This window comes from Peromyscus leucopus, chromosome 3, assembly GCF_004664715.2.
Source record: "Peromyscus leucopus breed LL Stock chromosome 3, UCI_PerLeu_2.1, whole genome shotgun sequence".
Taxonomy (NCBI): domain Eukaryota; kingdom Metazoa; phylum Chordata; class Mammalia; order Rodentia; family Cricetidae; genus Peromyscus; species Peromyscus leucopus.
The window spans coordinates 6,099,915-6,120,465 of NC_051065.1; the positions used below are offsets into that span (position 1 = coordinate 6,099,915).

At 38.9% G+C, this 20,551-nt stretch overlaps 1 protein-coding gene across 1 annotated transcript in view; it reads right to left on the reverse strand.

Moving 5' to 3' along the window:
• Kcnd2 (potassium voltage-gated channel subfamily D member 2) overlaps window positions 1-20,551 on the reverse strand; it is a 499,347-nt gene that overhangs the window by 14,220 nt on the left and 464,576 nt on the right. The window contains exon 2 of the mRNA XM_028873012.1: window positions 2,608-2,770. Coding sequence (XP_028728845.1) covers window positions 2,608-2,770 — 163 coding nt within the window. The remainder of the gene's footprint in view (window positions 1-2,607; window positions 2,771-20,551) is intronic.

The following is a 20,551-nucleotide window of genomic DNA, read 5'->3' on the forward strand; positions in this document are numbered from 1 at the left end:
ACATGCAAAATTCATTACACTGTGGCAGAAGTTTAGGATATAAACAATAGTTTGAAAATGCCAAAAAAACATTCACTTTTCAATTATTGTGCTTTATAATATCACATTTATTTAGCTTTGGTCTTCAAATTTACTTAGGTACAAATACTTCCAAGCACTTTTCTGGCTTTGGAACTGGTCCCATCACGGAGTTTCGACATTCTTGTCAGCACTGTATGGCATCAGTAAAGTACAACCTCTCAAAAGGTAGCCCTTGAATAACTGTCCATGAGCTCATGTAGGTACAGGGCACATTCTGCCCAGATCTTATTTATGTCAGGTATCAGAACATGCTTTCTTTGAACTTGTTTAGCCTTAGAACTGCTTGCTTTAAGGAATTTATAATATTGTAAAGATATTCTCAGATTTTCTATTGTTACACATGATGTTCTTTGCAAAAAAAATTCCACAGATATGTGTACCTTGGATTGTTTGTAAGTAGTTCTTATACTAACAGAAGGCTTACAATGGAGACAGGTAAATGGTCGGAGTTAAGCTCTTTGGAGGATGACTGATATTTCAGATAGTGTCTGTGAGTGCCTTGTAGAGGGATTTTACTGTGTGGCTACAGCCACATAAAAGGTTCCTTGTAGAGGAGCCTGAAACCGACCCTTAGAGCTCTGCTTTCCAAATGTGTCCTGCAAGAGAGGGGAGCAGCCAGAGTGCCTGCCTGTCTTCCTCCTCCTTTCCTCCCTGCTTTCTCTTTCTTAACATTTCTAGCCCAGTGCATTATTAGAAATCCACATGAGTGTTGTCTGAATTATTTATTACTGCTCTGGATAATAATTTAAAGCTAGCTATTTGTTCACCAAGGGAGGAATTCCTTAAAGGTTGACCACAATGAAGGGAAAATGCTCTCTGACGTTGTACACAAATGAGGTCTCTGTTGAATGTGCCTATCCCTTCAAGGAATCACTGAAATTATCCAAGGGTTACCTTTTGAGGGTTTATAATTTATTGGTGCCACACATTGCTGACCACCATGTTTAAACTCCATTATGGGACCAGTCACAAAGCCAGTAGAGAACTGCATTAAATTGCTGATGATGTCTTGCAGGTGCACTGGATTATCTAGGTTGTGCACAAAATGAAACATAGTTGTGAATGGAGTTTGGGCATTTAAAAAATGATGCTTTCTGGAAAGGAGAAAAATGCAATGGCCATGAAGAATACTGGAAATTATTCTGTTCTTAGAATGCTACACATTGTAAGAACAGAAAAAGAAACAAGAAAGATTTTCAAAGTGATTTCTGAGCAAAAGAGGCTCTTCATCATGGTGACTAATTTGATGAAGAAGGAGGAAGGCACATACACTAACTAACACGCATCCAGTTTTTCTGACAAGCAGGCAATGCCAGGGTTAAGTGTCTTATTAAAATTAGATTTTTAAATCGAATTTACATGGTGTCTTACCAATTAGTCTCAAGATGGTTCCAATAGAAGGGGACCATCAAAGGGCACCAAGCTATGTCTCAGATGTTCTTCCCAATTGGCACAGGATGTAGGAAATAGCTGAGTTCTGCCCTCCCTGCTGCTCAGACTGGCTTACACTGAATGGTTGCTCTTCAACTGTTTAGTTACACTATCTGAGAATGGCTTGGTTCCTAGAAACTTAAGGATCCCCACTCCTTAAATTGGCAGAATGATGGCAACCAAATCCTAGAGTTTGGTGAAGACTATATAAACGATGTTTTGAACATTATACCATTGCCCATCCATAGAAAATCACCAGTAAACATTAAATGTTGCTAATTAAAAGTTATTACAAGTTAACTTTAAGTTTACATGGATTTATATACTTTTATATATCATAATAATATTCTTGTTTCCCCATGTTAAACACAAATATATACTGGGATTATTTTTAGAGGAATTAAAAAATTGGCACAAAGTTCAGAAACACAGGGAACTCCTGGGTCAGGAGAACAACAAAAACAAACCAAAAAACAACAACTTAGATCCAAATGCTCAGAATTTTCCTACTTCCTGTCTCAAGTGAGCAAAACAGATGAGATACACATCTTGGTTCTCATTCACAGCCCTCTCTTATTGGAACCTACCTGGTCTCTGATGGATAAGGACTAAATGAATCAGATCTAGAAATCGGATCTTAATACTAATTCTTAAGCATATGTATCTGAATTAATGGTTATTAGCTCTGTTCACAATTACTCCTTACTTTCTACCTTCGGCCCGTTGCAGCCATTCTCTGCCCACTGTTAATCTAAAAGGGACTGTGTGACCAGCTTCGGCTAAGGCAGCAGAGGTGCCAGGGTCTGGGGCCAGCAGCTTCAAGAACGATCTTAGGAGGCAGAGTGCACTTCATCACGCCCATGACTGCAGAGGTGCAGCGCATTGGGAGTTTCCATCTCTAGACAGATAATAGACCAGTAGCGTGATCATGATCTATATCCATTCACATTAGTGAAAACACAATACCTTGTTTAGGCTGCTGAGATGCTAGGGTTTTTTCATCATTAACCTAGTACTGAATGAATGGTGAGGATTTTGAAGATCACCAGACAGTGGAGGTCAACAATGCTTTCTTTCACAGTGCCGAATACCTACCTTCTGTGCTCTTCGTTTGTCTGCTCGTTGGTTTTGGTGGTAGATCCGACTGAAGTTGGACACAATCACAGGCACAGGTAGTGCAATGACCAGCACTCCACTCAGTGAGCAGATGGAACCAAAAATCTTCCCTGCTATGGTTTTTGGTACCATGTCTCCATACCTGGGTCAGAGGAAAAACAATTGTCATGAGCCAGGGGCTACACTTCTGCCTGTTGCAAATTTTTTTTTTTTTTTTTTTTTTTTTTTGCTTAGCTTTAGATCAAATAATTCTTGGGAAGTATTTCTATTTCTGCTTCACGACTACAATATGCAAGGTGTCAAATTAATAAGTGAAAAATTATGATTATAGACTTGCAAGAATTATCTTTCAACCTTGTAGAAAATGATGATAACATTTAGAAACCTCTCAGACTAGAAAGTATTTAAAGCCTGATGATGTCATGATAGCTCTTCCATTTGCCTTTTATATAATGTGGTATAGTTTTTTTTACATTTATTAATAGTCAATATTTCTATGCTGGAATTTATAGTCTAGATGACACACTTTTCCACTTAATTTTTTCAGTGCTGGATGGGTGATGAAATTTAAGCAGAAAAAGTAGGACATCACATCATATAGCTTTCATCTGTTCCAATCAGTTTAAAAACAAACTCTGCAAGATTCCCATTAACCTTCCCTTGTGATATCTGGTGGCCATTTCTCGTGATAGCCTTCCCCAGTCTTGTGCTTGTGTGTGACAGTTGACTGTTCTCTGGAACACTTCGTTCTTTGCTTCAGGATTAGTTGCCCTCTTACCTCACTGGGTGCCACTTTCTCCTCTTTTCTGGCTTCTTTCCCTTTATCTGATTTCTAAAGCTTTGTATAATTTATATCCCAGTTTTGAATCCTCTTACCTTCTTAATATAAACTGTTTTCTTGTATGATTTCAATTAATGCCATAGTTTAAGGCTGGTTTTCAGTAGAAGACGCCCTACTTTGCACTGACAGCCTTGATGGATGGCTCTTCCAAATGAGAGACTACTGCTTTCAATGGTTTGGTCTGATTATTTCTAAACCTGGATGCCTGAAAGCCAATGATACCTTAAACCAGACAAAACAGAACTCTTCTGTTCCTAGCTTCCTCTGCCAATTCTCAAATCAGTTTTCACAGTTTGCCATCTATATAGTTAACAAAACTTTACCACCCTGGCCCTGCCAGATTCTTAAACCAATACCTACTGAGCTTCTCTGCCCCTATTATAGTCACACTTTATCTCCCAGTTACTTTTTCATCTCTAAAACATTAAAAAAAAAAAAACAAAAACAAAAACAAAAAAACCATGTAGGTCTCTTAACTTTTACTTAACCAATAACCAATGAGCAAAGCAACTTATCCACACTTTTCACTTTTACCACACTACAATTCATGAACTAGTTATGCTTTTAAAATGGAAATTGGCCAGTTGATACTTTATTTCAGCTTTCCAATGGTGTTGAAATTAAACAAATTGAAACTCACCCACTTTGTCTCCAGATTATGAAAACACAATGACTACTTAGTTCCTGGCTACTTCATACCAGCCTCTGCCACATTCCCAGTCCTGTGGACACACTGGCCATTTGGCCTCTTACTATGTAGGTAGTCCCAGGTCACTCATTAGGTGGCACTTAAATGTCTTCATTCCAAAAGCTATTTCCCATTCGCCTTGTCCACAGAATCTCTATCCCCTTCTTTAATCCTGTTCCACAACAACTTGCCATTTGGTTGCTTTCATAGTCCTTATCCACACATGATACAATATTTATTTTTATTCTTGTTTGCGGTACTGGGGATTGAATTTAGGCCATTGTACATGCTAGTCAGGGGGTATATCACTGAGCTGTGTCTCCAGTCTGATATTTTCTCTTTACTATTCATTCTTCATAAAATAAAGTTGACAGAGTGGGAGCTGTTTGACTTTATGTCTTCCTAGCATGAGCAGGCTCTTGCCGTATATCAGCTAAATGCATACATTTTTTTCTTCTTTAACAATAGAGGCTGTCTATGGGTTCGTTTCTGGGAAAGAATCCCTCATTTTCATGTATTTATTAGGAAACAATCACCCTTATTGACATGGTTCTTGTGAGAAAACATTTTTATGTTAACCTGTAGTTGGGAGTTGCAGAGAAATTGGCCAAGGATAGGCCAGTGACAGTGACAAATGGGATGCTGACCAGCACTGCATTTCAGGACCCTACTGGGGCATTGTTCCACGTTTTTTAGTCTCCAGTTACTTATATTTAGTGTTTGTGGATGGTCAGCAGTCAAGCTAATTCACCATGATTCAAATTCTGCTACAGAATATCTCTACTGCGTTAATTATCACCCAGCTTCTGTGACTGCATGTGGGGTTAGATAACAGGTTGTGAGGTCATAAAAATGTATGACTACAAGTGGTTGCATAACTGGATGTGGAGCTCAGTAGAAGATTTCTGAACACTGCAGTAGATCAAAAATTGATTCAAAATCAAACTGGTAACAAATTAGAAATGTTTCTATCAGCATTTGCTCATGTCGCATCAAACAACTTCACTGTAACTTTGGCTCTGCATACACACAAGGAGCACTTTGCCCAGCACGTACAGACACACATGCCACAATCAGAACATTGAAATTCTCGTTACTAAGGACTTCAGTTTCAGCGAATGTTTGAAGTTTCATGCAAAGCCCTTGAACTCATGCATCTCCTCTATTTATCCAGTGTCCCAAAAGGTACAATGTGATTAGTCAGAAAAAGAACTTCGGTGAATCTGCGTATATTTATTTTCTAGTTACCTATTGTGCATGTGTGTCTGTATATACATATGCATGTATCAATCATCCATTTGTCTGTCTATTAATCTTCCTATTTTCTGAGTTATATAGGGTTTAAAATATTGCTTGTTTTTAGGAAAAACATATTGTAAATCAAATTTTATTAATATTCATTCAATTTTATCACTTGACCATCCTACAAAAATTGTATGGGATAGAGATCTTAAAAAATGAAATATTTTTATGTAGTTTTGAACTCTACAAGTAGATTCCTTGTTTTGTTCATATGGTTTCTATCTGATCTGTAGACTATATGTGTATGTTCACATAATAAATGGAAAACATTATAGTGGGCTAAGCTCCCTAGAAAAGTAATGGCTTCCCATTTACAAATCTATTTTCCATGAGTACTAAGAGGGAAGACAGAGATTGTGTTTCAAAATCCATCATGCATATAGAAGGAATCTCCAGTCAAAAGGAAGAAAGTGTTGATGTTAAAATTATCACAACGCTCAATCTCTTGCTCTTTTTTTTTATGATGAAAAGGCACACGTTGCCAGGTATGTGGATCAGAATGTCTGGAGCCCATGCAGGTGTAGTGAAACCCAGAAGAATCATGTCTGTTGATGGACTCAGTCATGAAAAGTGTTGTGTTGTGAGAATGTTGGGCTCACCATTGGTGTTTATCAACTACTAAAATAGTTACAATAAAAACACTTCATCTGGGTACCAACCAATTCTTAGAGGTATGTTTGAAAGATTAATTCTCTCTCTCTCTCTCTCTCTCTCTCTCTCTCTCTCTCTCTCTCTCTCTCTCTCTCTGTATGATTGATTTTGTGTTTGAGGTTTTTGTGTATTTTTATTTATTTATTTATTTTTGGCTTGAGTGCTAATCCAAGAGGTATAAAAAATAATTTCTTCTGATCTGGAAACTGGATTACTGATTAACTAATATTTCTATCCCTTAGGGTCTCAGTGGCTCTGTTATTCATGGATTTTCTGCCATCAGCTTGCAATCTAGAAGGATCACAGTTTGATGGATAGTTTTTTTAGTAGCAGCAATGTTTGCAAATAGCAAATGACTTTTTAAAGTGTTACCATATAACACCTGCTTGTGGTACAGAACTTGTTTGCCAGAGGGGCCCTGGTATTAATTTCACAGTGCTAAGATTGCTCTTTGACATTTTGAAATCAACGTTTGCCTAAAAGCTGCAATGATTTTGTTCTTGCCTATTTTGCCTGAAGAGTCAATCATTCTCTCTTTCATAGCTTGAGAACTTCACATACATTATTTCAAAAATTATGTGGTATCTTTTGTTTCAGCCAAACTATGAGCTATTATTCTTTAAAAAGTATATTTAAAAAAATTTTTTAAAGAAAACTAACATATTCAGATTCTATTAAACAAAAGCTGGAACTCAAAGATTATCTTTCATAACTAGACGTCTTGAGTGGAAGTAAATAGACTTTCAAGAATTCATGAGGAGTTCAGAGGGGTTGTAGGGACCGACAACAGTGAATTGTCTAGAAGAGATTTTTGCCCTTTCACATTATTCTCCCTTCCCTAGACGTTTTTGTTTGTTTTTCTGGAGAGAGAATCCTCATTCATGCTGGCCAATCACTCTATGACTGAGTTATTTGGAGTTGAAAAACAAAACAAAGCAAAAACAATTAAACTAGATTCTCTTCCATAACTAGAAGTCTTTTGATTAAATTATTATTATGGATCAATAACATTTAAAACATTATTGTAACAGTTAAGGGGATCTCAATGTTATATGTTGTTGATAGAGTGTCTGAATTCAATTGAACAAAAGAAAGGCTGTCCAATTACCTGCAAGATTTTACAACCGCATAAATACTAACTGCCCACTAGGGGGCATAAAAACCTAAACGAAAGTTTGGAAACGAACCAGGTCTTTTCTGGTCTTCACAAGCTGAGATCCGGAAAAAGTATTTCCAGTAAATTGCCTGCACAGATCCCTTATCTTTGCCTACATAAGCTCAACATTTAGAATGTATTTTAGGCATCTTATTACTCTGGAAATAGTTGAACAGTACAAAAATCCTACCAATTTCATAGATTACCCAATTTCAAGGAGCTGTCAACAGGATGCAAAATAGTACTGACAATATTTTGGTTTTTCTAAAAGGTAAGTCATCTTCTACAGTGTGTGCTATCACTAAAGCATAATTTTAAACAAGAAGCTCTTTACGAGGACCCTTAGAGTGAAGATGAGGGGCATTTAAGGACGGAGTGTGTATAGAAAGGGGGAATGAGGAAAGAGCTTAGATGCCTTTAGCCCATGGACTGAACAATTCTCACCAAGAACATGCAGTTCCCATTCAGGTTTACTGACGGGGTTTCACTGGCCTGTGGCTTTTTAACCAACAAATTCTCATCCCTTATTTTTCTACTTGCTTTCCACATTTCATAGCATGAAAGGAAGTCTTCAAATTTCATAATCAGAACAGATGATTGTAACATCGTGTCCTAATAAAGTATTTATTGCCTAAATGAATGGCATCAGTAAAAGACTTTATAGTCCTGTCTGAAGAATGCTTTCTTATTTTCAAAGCGGCTTCTCATTCTTTTTTTTAAAGTTATGACAGCATATGTATAATTGATTATTGTGGGGTACACACTGAAGGCAAACAAAATTACAACCAAACTCCAATAGAGATGGTTTTCCCAGCTGTAGGACAACACAGGATATTTCTCTCTGCTTTGACCCCTCGTCTTTCTTGTCAGGAGTCTGCTTTCCGCTGTATTTAAGTCTGATCATGTCATTCTTTGGCAGAAAAGCCTCAGCTTCTGTAAGCTGAACGGAAGAGGCATGATCCCCACAGTGTGTCACCACTGGACCACAGGCTCTCTCTCTACCACTTACCCACGTGTTCCATATTGTTACAGAAATAGCTGCCTTTTTGTTACCCGGACATGACATGCTCTGCCGTCATTCTAGCACCAGGTGCGTCTAACCTTTGGACACGATCTATGCACAACATTATCATCTGCACTGTTCATGGTCAAGAACTGTGAAATACAGTTACAAAAAGCCCCTCAGTGTTTTGAACAACTTTATAATTTATGTTGCTCAGCACTCATAGCTGTCCTGGGGCAAATGGAGACTCTGGGCTGCAAACTGGACCTGCTCGCATGAATACATGAATACATGCTCTGTAATTATGTTCTTTTTAGAACAAGCTTATTTGCCTCCCCCACTGCATGAATCTTTTGGGAAAACTACAATTTATACTTGATAAAGCACAAATATCAGTTCTCACTGGAAGCGCATCTTGACCATTTATCTGGGGTCCGGGAAGACTACCCATTCTCTCCTTTTTATACTTTTCAACTAATAAAACACAACTAGGTTTTCTTTTTACAGGCCTGTCCTCTCTTGCTAAACCATGAGGCCCAAAAAGTCAAGGATCATGCCATCATTATAAACCCAACTTTAGTACAGACCTTGTCTATTGCTGAGCAAATAGTTGGAGCTCAATAAATGTTTATTGCTTAAATAAATCAGTCAAGGTGATTTCTGATGGCAAATAAGAAATATGGGAGAGACTGAGGAGAGATACTTGTCTCCTGTTCTCTTTTACAAGCCCAGGAACAGATCAGCTCATTAATTTTTCGGTTCCTTTCTGGCACTGTATGAAATGCCCACATAACCTGGTTCAATACCTCATCAATGCACCTTGCTTTTTATACCTACAGGACATGCTTGCAACCTAGTCGACTTTAAACAAGCCAAAGGTATAGAGACCCAACATTTTCCCACTTCCTGCAAGCCTTTATTATCACATGTTTAAGACAGGTGACTTATGACAGCATTTTGAAATGCTTTGAAATTGTTTGATAGATTTTGTGACCTCAGATGCTTAGCAGTTGGCATGAATAATGACTCCTTGTTATCTTAATCTCACACATCAACCTGGGAAATGTCTGACATCCCCTATTTTCCATGCCCTGCTAATCTTAGACTGGAAGCACTAGCAGTCTTCTGGAAAGACCACTGTTTGGTACTTATTTTGCCAAGCTGGGTCTACTTGGGGAGTGCATCAGAGGAAACATTTGTCTTTCACCAAAATAAAGTTATCCCAGCAAGCAGGTCAAGAGTCCCACAATGTGACCACTTGGCTTTGGGCTGATTGCAACAGCTTTCTGAAAAGGCATATTTGGGGTCTTCGATTCCAGGAAGTTTCTATGTAGTTGTATGAGGCTGCTCTTGTACAGTGGTTTCCTTCAGTTTCCTGCCGCTGTTATTTCAGTCTCTCTTCCTCTTTTGGATAAAGTACCACCTCTGTGCAGGGGCCCATTCTCTCCTCCTCCCTGAGAGCTCTTTCTGCAACAACAAATCCTGACGGCTTCTTCTAGTGTTGCTCAGCTGGCTAGCCGTCTCCTTCACTTGCAGACACCATGGAGACGGTTCATTGGGAACAGTCCGTCCAAAGGCCCCTTGGCACCTTCGCCATGGATGGAGGAGGAACTAGCCCCTAGGTTTAGGCCTTTATCACATGCATTTCAGTTGCCAGTCAGCTAACTTAAAAACCAGTAACAGAGCTATTTGTCGTGAATGTTTTTTATTTGATCTCACTTGAATTTGAATCGTCTAAAACCTAATAGCTGCTACAGGGCCCATGACACCCTCAATTTGCGACTAAGTATTTACCTATTTTATTTTCAACTATGCTTTTCAAATTACTTATGGATTATCCAGTAATGACCTAACACATCTCTAATTTCTAATTATTCCCAGACAGTCCTGGTAATTTTGCAAATTGTCTGTTTTGCAGGTCTTACAGAAAAGAATGCACAAAATTGTAGCTGCCTGAGAGACAGTGCAGCAGAGAATGAATCCTTTTTGGATTCTGCAGTCTCTGAGATGATAGTCCAGTTCCAAACCCTGTGCCTTCTGACAGCTCTGGCAATAGAATCCTGTTCTATCATTTCTCTATCCCCCCCTCCCCTGGCCTGAGTTCCTCCTGGTCAGAAGTCAGGGTTGGGGCTGACCACCGCAGATCTCATTCTTAGGAGCCGTGGATCCAAGCGGAAGACCCACCTTGGTCTCTAATTTGTACATCTTTTGGCCTAGTTACTAACTAGAAACCTCCTGCTAAAAAACGTATTTAGTTTGTGTGTATGTGGAAGTCCAAGGACAATTTGTGGTAGCTGATTCTCTCCTCTAGTCATGTGAGACCTGGGGTTATTGAACTCAGGTTGTAAAACTTAGGACAACTATTTTTACTCACTGAGTCCTCTTGCTGGCACTTCAAAAAATTTTTAAAGATTAATTATGTGCAGCTTTATGTACATAGTCATTGTTGTGTAAATAATAAAGAAAGGGAGCCCAGAGGAACCGTGCTTTTGTTTGTGTTGTATTGTGTGTATGTATGTACATGTGTGTGAGTTCACACCGTGCATCTGTAAGCCGGAAACTGGCATCAGTATCTTCCTCAATCATTCAGTACCTTATATTTTGAGGTATTTTCTTTTATTTGAACCCAAAGCTCACCGACTCTGTTAGTCTAGGTAGGTAGCCTCTGCCTCTCTCTCTGTGTCTTATGCAGATATCTATATAGATTCTGGGAATTCAAACTCAGGTCTTCGTGCTTGCCTGGCGAGTATCTCACCAATGAACCATTTCCCCAGACACAAACTATGATGTAGGTTCCCAAAGACAAGTGAGATTTATGCTAAAATTCTATTCTTCAATCTAGCCTGGGGATTCTCTATATCCTTAAAGAAACTTTACTTTTGATGAGATACTAAAGGCTCATGTTTACATGAGAGATCCTAGGAGAGCCTTTTTTGATCAATGTGAGGCAAAGTTGTCTCCTAAGATTAAATAAAGATACTATATACGTTCAAGGTTTAGATTGCTTTGTCTTTTCTGAAGAGATTAAAGAATTGATTGGGCATTCTATTAACTATGAAAGATATACATGAGGAGGGTATTAAATAACTTCAAGTCTCTACTTGTGTAGTTCTATTTGTGTCGTAATTATTTATAAAAATGCCCTAATAGTTGTCTTCACATTGTATCTGGTTTAAAAATCACTAGCAAAAAACTCTAAACTAAAATCAAACAGCAAAGTACCCAACCTTAAATATAAACCAACTTTAAAAAACTCTATAGCATAACATTTGCCTCCAGATTCACTTACAAAAGAAAAAAAAAAAAGAGCTCTATTGCATGAAAATAAAACTGGGAATTAAACTTTTTTAAAAACTCCAAACAAAATCCTGTATTACAAGCACAATCAATATACAAATTCTTATACCCCTTTCCATGTTCCTATCTACATGTAGTTTTCCAGACATGAAATTTCTATAAGCATAACACCTTTAAAAAAATAGCTTGTGTTCAGATTCTAAGCAAAACATCACTTCCTGTCTTTGCAGGAGAATGGGTTTTATGGTGCAATTTTCATCACATGGCTGTAATATTACCGAGCAATGAGCAGATTGGTGGTATATCAGCAATTATCAGTACAAGAAGTCACCATGAGTAGGGGTCCGGGGAGAGTGAGGAGAGGTTTGGGGCTAGTGGCTCTTTAGCTGAAGCTGACTGGATGTTAAGGCATGGGAAGTACTTGAGCTACAGGGGCGGGCCGCTTAGTGCCACCTTACAAGATGTGAAGCAGGAGCAGAAAAACACTGCCCCTTTTCCACAGCCTCCTGAAGCCCCCACTGAGTACCTTTCCCAGGTAGAACAGCAGATGGCCCAGCCTGAGGGACAGCAGCCTTCCACTCTCTGCACAATAGGGGGCCAGGAAGCCAGAGCTCAGGGTGTTTTCTCCAAGTCCTGTGCTGTCCCTATCACCACAGCTTACACCTCTGGTCCATTTGGGTTACAAGGTATTTGGGCCCAGACTCAAAGGTATTGGATTTTTTTTTTTTTTTTTTTGGTGTCATACATCATCTTATTGTATTATGGATTTTTATATTTCTTTAATTTTTAAAAACTTTTGAGAATGTACAAATAGTTCTTAGCTTGTGGTCCATACAAACAAAAGTGAGAGGCTAGATTAGCCTGAGTAGCTTGCTCATTTCTACTATAGACATTAAGTCAATATTACATTTATTTTATTTAAAAATATCATGAATTTGTTGAGAATTTCACACAATGCATTTTGATCATATTCATGTGCATCCCTAACTCCATCTCGTAACTCCTTCACGTTCTGCCCCAATTCCCTACTCACCCCCAACTTCACATCCCTTTAAATTCAGTCAATCCAAAAACTCCAGTTGGCACTATTTATTTTGAGGTGTGAAGCCATCCCCTGCCAGAAGCGGCACCACAAAGAAAACTGACTCACTATGCCCACGAAGCCATCGGTTCTTCTTTGTTCCTTATTTAGGCGGGGGCTGAACCCCTTCCACAGCCTGTGTTAGGATACTGACAGGCTTGATCTTACTTAGGCAACCACAGCTGCCGTGAGTCACAAGTGCAGAGGTAGTTGTTTTGTTGATTGTCCCAGCCCATCCTTTAAACAGAGGAATACTCGTCAGAATTTGAAGTCCAGCAGTGAGACTGACAGAACTTCACTGGGTAGCAGCAATGCACGTCGCCGTCATGTCTTCCTGTGTTTTTGAACAACTATGAGCCATCCAGCTTTCCCACCTTAAAACTCAAGAAGGTTTTTCCAGGGCTGGCTGGAGGCTTCTCACTTTTGGGTGGGAGAGGAGTGGGCGTGCCAGTTCACCCTGAGTGGAGAACAAGATAAGGAATCAAGATATCTGTTTGGTAGAATGCAGAGGGGGAGAAAAAAACACCCAGATGGGAAGCAATAGCATAAAGATGTAAATTGGATTCGATGATTGTAAAAATGTTCTACTTGTGTGAAACGGGCACAATGTGTAATGAAAGCCGGTCTCAGGGGCTTGCAAGCTTCGTGATGACTCAGTGCTGGCAAGGGGCTCTTAATTAGAACAAATTGTTTCGGAACAGAAGCACCGAGAATGCCATCAGTAATAAATTAAAGTCATATTTTAAAAGCAGGTGAATACATGTGCACCAGGTTGCCTTTAAAAATGCATACAGTTTTACAATCGGCTCATTTGGCCATGCATCTTTTGGTTGCAGAAGTCCTTCGTTTTTGTTCTTGTTATGTTTGTTGTTAGTTTTTATTACAGTAATGAAAGTCTATAGCTAAACATACCAGAGACTGGCTGTTACTTATAAGTTTACATAAAAAACTCATGTTTAAAGGAGACTATAAGATTGTCAATGAGGGTTCTGGCAATAAAGTAGAAATATATGATGTGATGTTTGCATTCAATTAAGAACAAGAAAGAACATAGTGATGTCATTATGAGTGTCATTAGTGTGGCTAGCAAAGATACTCTCATAATCTGTTTGACAACTGGATGCTCCTTCCACCAATGAGGGCTTATGATAATGTCTATTTGCAGTTATAGGGTAAAGCCTGTGGGGTTGTCAATACTCTGAACCCGAGAACAGTGCTATGAGATCAATGGTGGTTGAATTTCATTATGAGAAGAGGATGCTGAAGTTTGAAACAACAGTGCAGCCCTTGAGACAATTGCAAGTGGCCTTGTAAGTAGAAATAAAACTGGATGAAAGCAATCACACAAACTAATGAGCTGCCGTGCACAAGAAGAAAACTACATTAACTGATAAAAGCTAAAACCAAACAAGGCTCTTAAGTATGTTGCCCCCTTTGCCTTTTTTAAAAATTGTTTCTCTAATAATTTATCTGGTTCTAATAATGAACTAAGTATTTCGATGCTGATAGTAGATTGAACACTTGGCTCTTCAGCTTTTCCCTAAAGCTTCCCATTCCAAAACAGAAGTTAGAACAAGAAACAAATAATTGAACGACCATTGCTGCAGGTCTCTAAATATTGGTATCAGTCTTTCTTAACGTCTACCTTCAGGATGCCCGAGGCTATTGCTTACCAGCCTTGCTTTGTCTGTGTCCACTTCTACAGAAGACAATTATCCCATTTACACCTCTGACATTTTACCCTTAAGGCGGATGCTCCATGGTTGGCTTGTTTTTTTTTTTTTTTTCAGGCTTTACCACACTGTTCTCCCCACCCCACCCCCACACACATACACCCCACAAACATCCTCAATTGTTTCTCTCTTATTTTTTTTAAAGACATGTCCTAGTTTGCTTTCTATTTTTGGGATAAACACTTATTGAAAGCAACTGGAGGAAGAAAAGGGCTTATTTTGTCTTGTACTTCCGAGTCCCAGTCCATCAATGAGGGAAGTCAGGATAAGAACGCAGGCAGGGACCTGGAGGCAGGAACACAGCCAGTGAGGGAAAGCTGCTTACTAGCTAGCTCTCCATAGCTCGCTCAGCCATGTACAACCCAGAACCACCTACCCAGGGAGTTTGACTCTCCACAGAGGGCTGCAGCCTCCCTTATCAATCACCTACCACGAAAACACCCCCGAAGATTTAACTACAGGCCAATTGGAAGGAGGGATTTTCTCAGTTGAGTCTGTCTTCCCAGAGAGAAGCCAGTTTGTGTCAAGCAGACAAAAAACAACTAAGCAGTGCAGGCTGTAGACAGCAGAGTCACCTGGCCTGCGCTGTTCCCAGCATACTCAGAACGCCAAAGAAGGCAGGAGGGCACACTGATTAGGCTTCCCAAGACACTGTATTTCACAAGCATTCAACTTTATTGTTTTAGTACTAACTCCTCTCTGAGTCATATATGATCCTATATGAATGTTACAGAGACTTTAAACTACATTTCAAATTAATTTTGTAACTGAAAAACCAGTATCCTTTAAATTTTTCTAACCATTTAAATATGTAAAAAATTTACATCTACCCATGGTTTATACTGTTGCTGTACTTATGTTTTTTTTATGAATAGGAGATGGGTAGAATTTGACCCATGGGCCATGGTCTGCCAAATCCTGACTTAGAAGGCTCATTCTTCATGCAGTCAAGCCACAATGGAAAGGCTAATTGCTGTTTCTTCGAGGAGGAGTTGACATTATTCATTAAAACCTCACCTCAGCCCTAACAAACATTATTTTTCAAACCCTTTCTGCTTCTTGACTTCTGGCAATGCACTCCTGGGGCAAGGGGGAAGATTATTTGGTGCGCTGGTCTCCTCCCTCTTTCTTCTGCTGTCCCTGGATACCCCTGTCTTCAGGCTACCGGAGACAGCAGTCACGGGCTCACTAGCTGGTCTGCAGTTTGCCATTTAGCACTGGTGCAGGAGGTGGGCAGCAGCGGTACTGTGCTCCTAACTCCTTCTTAAGCGAGGGAAGGCAGAGATTCAGAACAGGTTCCTTGCTCTTAGCGACCCCTACTAGACAAACATGGACCAGGAGGAATGGTTGAGGAAAGGCAATGACTGCAACAACATCAATTTCCGTGGGAGTCCCTAGGAGTCCATCGTTATTGGGAAATGCCTCTACACGGTGGCAAGATTTGAACTGAAGTTAGAAAAATAAAGATGAGGATGTCAAGCAATAAACAGAGGGCTGTGTTGCGGAGAGGCTTCCTGGTAACTTCTAGCTCCTAGCAACAGCAGGGTCTTATGAGTAAGTAGACTATGTGATGATTCTGGGATGTCTTCCATTCAGTGACATGTCTCAAACACCTTCTTACATTACTAAAAGTCTGCCGTTAGAGACTCATTCTGCCAGGGAACACTTGTCTTTTATAAAATACAATTGTTCCCCAGAGTGGCAGCACATGAAGCCTTTGAACTCACTTGTGTCTATCTGGGGGATGAAGGCAGTTTGGAATGTGATATTGGAGAGAACAGTTGTATACAAAGGCAGGAAAGGGGTCTAGAGATGAAGGCAGGGACCTGAAACCCAGATTTGTGCTTCTCAAAAGTTTCAGCTGGGACTGGCTGTGCCCAGAGAAAGCTTTTTTGTCCCACTCTCGTGGGCTGACTTTTAAAACGGCATTTGTTTGTCTAGCAAGAGTGAAGGGAGCCAGCCATTGTGCCTTGGAGACCCTGTATTGATCCTCGCTGAAGAACTGCTAAATAGAACTCGACTACAACACAATACAGGATTAATTTCCTTCCACATCAGCCTACGATGGGCATGTCAATATGCGTTTATGAAGCTTCTCTCTGTGTAGGGATTGGGGACCTTATGAACAAATTAATGTGATGAAGTCAAAAGGAAAATGGTCATTTTTAGTTTTGCTTTTCTTAGATTCTGTAAAATGGAGTTCAATAAAAGCATTTTTATCTAACTCCCTAACATTGTTCATAACTACTTATATTATTATGGCAAATAACTAGTTACTTTATGTTTTAAAACTTTATGTTTTAAAGGCAATAATGTTTTTATTATTTAAGAAAAACTGTTTGTTTTTCTTCCTCTTTGTAAATCTTTGTTATGAAAATGTTCCACAGATTTTGAAGGTTTGAAATGAGTGTGAAGTATAATAACAAACACTTGCTAGCCTAGAAATGAGATCCTCCCAGGCAAAATTGTGCTTAATCTTGCTTCTAAGGGATGGAAAATTCATGACTGTTTCTTAGTTCAGCATTTCACATAAAAATTAAAGGGATTGCTTTCTTTTTCTCTTTTCTTTTTGTTTTTTCAAGACAGGGTTTCTCTGTGTAGCTTTGGAGCCTGTCTTGGAACTCAATTTGTAGACCAGGCTGGCCTTGAACTCACAGAGATGCGCCTACCTCTGTCTCCCGAATCTGTGATTAAAGGCATGTGCCGCCACCACCTGTGTGATTATTTTCTTAATTTGATTGATTAGGGGTGGATACAAATCTTAATTCCTTCCTTTCTAATTAATGATATGGGTTGAAGAAGTGTTTGAATGTTGTTCAGGAGAATGGCAGGGTAGAAGATACACAGAACATTATATGCTGGCTTTAATTGTGAAGTAGGAGAATTAATCTGCAACTCATCAGATGAGATGCATTAGTGGCAGGATTCGGACCTGTGATGGTGCATGTTCAGTTTAAGAGCTATGATTCTTCCCATGATATGTGTGACATACTGTTTTAGCGTTCCTTTAATTTTCCACTTAAAAACAAATCCACAACCCAAACAAGGAAAAGTAAGCTTGTTGGATGTAGTTTCCAGGTCCTCAAATAGGCCTTTGGGGATACATGTTCTTGTCTTTGTGTAGAGCTTCCACATTACTTGAGGTAAAGTCTCTGAGAGAAAGAACATCCCCTTCCTCTGGAGTAAGAGATTCAGATTAGAGTCCTGTCAATCAAGGATCATTATCTGGAAGCAAAAACAGTGTGTGTATACTTTTATTATTTCCTAAGTTAGATACTAGAAGACTAAGATGCTTTAGATTTACAGGACCACACTCACATAATTTTTCTTACCTGACCATGCAAATAACTAAAAAAATCACCTTACTATACCTAAAAAACACATATTGGCTGTATTAGAGATGTTCTTATTCCAAATACTACACCAAATCACTGCCATGTGCAAGCAGAGTGAGAGTCCTCTGAAGTTTCTGCCTTTACTAGCTAGGAATCCAACTTAATCTCTCATTATTACCCCACATTCTTTCTCTATTTAAAAAATGTCACTTTTAAAAATTTAGGTGTATGTATGCACACGTATGTGCCATGGTGTGTTGAGGTCAGAGGACAACTTCGAGCTGTCTGTTGCCTCCTTTCCCCATGTGGGTCCTGGATTTTAACCTCAAGTGATCAAGACTGGGGACAAGTGCCCTTATTTCTTCCATCAGTAATGCTTGTGCTCTCGTGTGAATGCCAAGGAGAGTTAGAAACAAGAGAGAGGCTTATCTCCTTGGCACCACCATTAGATTATGTATTACTGGTTCCCATCATTGATTTGGATGCCTTAATATGTCTTTAGTTGTCTCAAGGTTGCTTGGCATTTCCAACAAATTTGTGAGCTTTCATTTAATTCATTGGAAAAGCCCCCTTTCCAATTAAAACGGGCATGTGATATAACCTGAAAACAGAAGGGGAAGAGTGTCTCAACCCTGAAAGCCAGTGATGGCTGCTGCTCTCAGACATCTCCTTTCCTTCTTCGGCTACATTATGCCCTTGCTCTTCCAAGGAAAGATGAATTGTACCGAATGTGAGGAAACAGGAGAACAGACATAGAGGGATGGTGCCTGGGCGTTGCTAAATTCGTAGAGTCCCATTATACATAATGCTGGGAACAAGAGTGCACAGAGCACGGTCTCTGAGGTATTTTTAAGCCTGGGATGTTTGAATTGTAGTTGGTCCCACCGTAGGTATTAAGTGCAATGTGTTCTATAATCAATTTTTTTTCACTCACATAATCAGATAAAAACAGTAATTTGCTTTCTTTGTCAAAACTTTCTTATCATCTAAAGGAGGCTTTATCTAATCAACTTTAGCTGGTAAATTAAAATTCTCTATGATAAGTGCCCTTTCCAAGAGAAGCATGCAGGAAAAAAAAAAGCACCATTTAGGAAGAAAATAAGTTGTATTTATTTAGGGAGACTGAAGGACCCAGAATTATTTAGCAAGTGTTTCATTTTCTTGTATTAGTTGTGTGTTCATTATCATCAGAAATGGGCTAATAACTAAATATTATGGAAGATAGATCCAATGGATAAGAGCAAATCCTTCTTTTACTCATTACTTCTTAACTACATTGTTTCAAAGAGAAAAAAATGCTGTTCAGAAAGCTACTATTATCACTGAGTTTGTTTATATTGCTATGTCTGAACTATTTTTTTAATATTCCTGAAATAGCTAAACCAAACCATGACAAGAGCATTCTGACACCACAATCCCCACCTTCTGAGGCCCTCACTTTCACATGACAGACTGGGCATGCCACACAGTTAGGAGAATACAGCAAAACTTAAAAAACGGGGCTGTCACTGCCTACTGGTCACGTCACTTTGTCTCAAGAAAACTCGGTGCAACTGAATTTCAGAATAATAGAAAAAAAAAAAAGAAACCAACATGGTATTTAGTATGGACTGTACATGGCTGCATGTGGCCCTGTTCATTTCTATCTCTCATGGTTCATTTGCCTATAATTTTCATTGGCATGGAGCATGCTCAGAACAAATTCTGCTGTTATGGATTGCTCAATGATAAGCTGTTGTGCCCCTGGTTACCATTTCAAAGCTGATGACTTTTAATTGAAGCCACTTTTGTTTGGCCAGATGTGAAGGCAGAGGACCAACAGTCCTGTTCAGCCCTCTCTCCCTCTACTACGTGACACTGTACCCAAGACCATGACCTTTCCTAGACTGCTCTCTTTTCTTTAAAATGTGAGGATGAGAACATGCTCCTTTTACCTCCTCATTAGTGATGGAGATAATTACTTCCAACTGTCTTACTCAGGAACATGAGGCTACTGCAGATCCCTTGCAACAGGCTGAATTTCATTCCAATTTTTCAAAACAATAAACAACATTGTTGGGCAATATGATAAAAACCTTATATGTAGAAAACATTCTTAGAAAGTTCATAGCCCTATACTGAGGTCAATGTTATTGTCCCTATTTTACAGACAGTGGGAAAGAATTCTAGAGAAGCTAAGCTGTTTCAGGGACAATAACAGGAGAGGTGGGAAGGGCTAAGTGGGCATGACCTCACATTCTTGAAAGGGTTCATCCTTATGTTTATGACCCTGTTTATAAATGGGCCCATGCATACAGATACTGTATATGCTTATGATTTGTTGAGTAAAAGTCTTGAACTTTGTATCTTGCATTTACACCAAGTCTCTCAGGAAGGTGATGTGCAGAATCTTAATCTGTTCAGGAAATTCAGGCTGACTTTCATTTAAGAGATGTGTAGCTGGTTTTTGAACATCCAACTTAAGATTAATATATTTCTTTTAGTTCCCTTCTATTATAAAATCAAATATAATTTATTTTCTTAGGTGGAAATGTTTTGCACCTTTCATTATAGACTTTTGTTTGCTTGCTTTATCTAATGTTATTTTACATATTTGTATTCTTCTCAGGTTACAAAAAGTTATACAAGTATTTCAGAAGTCTAACATTCAAAGAATTCCCACAAATATGCAAAGAATTAAGTAGTTTCTTTGGATAGAAGCAAAAACTAAACCTCAAATTGCAGAAGAAATAGATTCCTATATTGATGACTTTAATTTCTTTTGAGATTTTAAATATTTATTTTTTATTTTATGTGTATGATGTTTGCCCAAATTTATGTATGTGCAATATGGGTA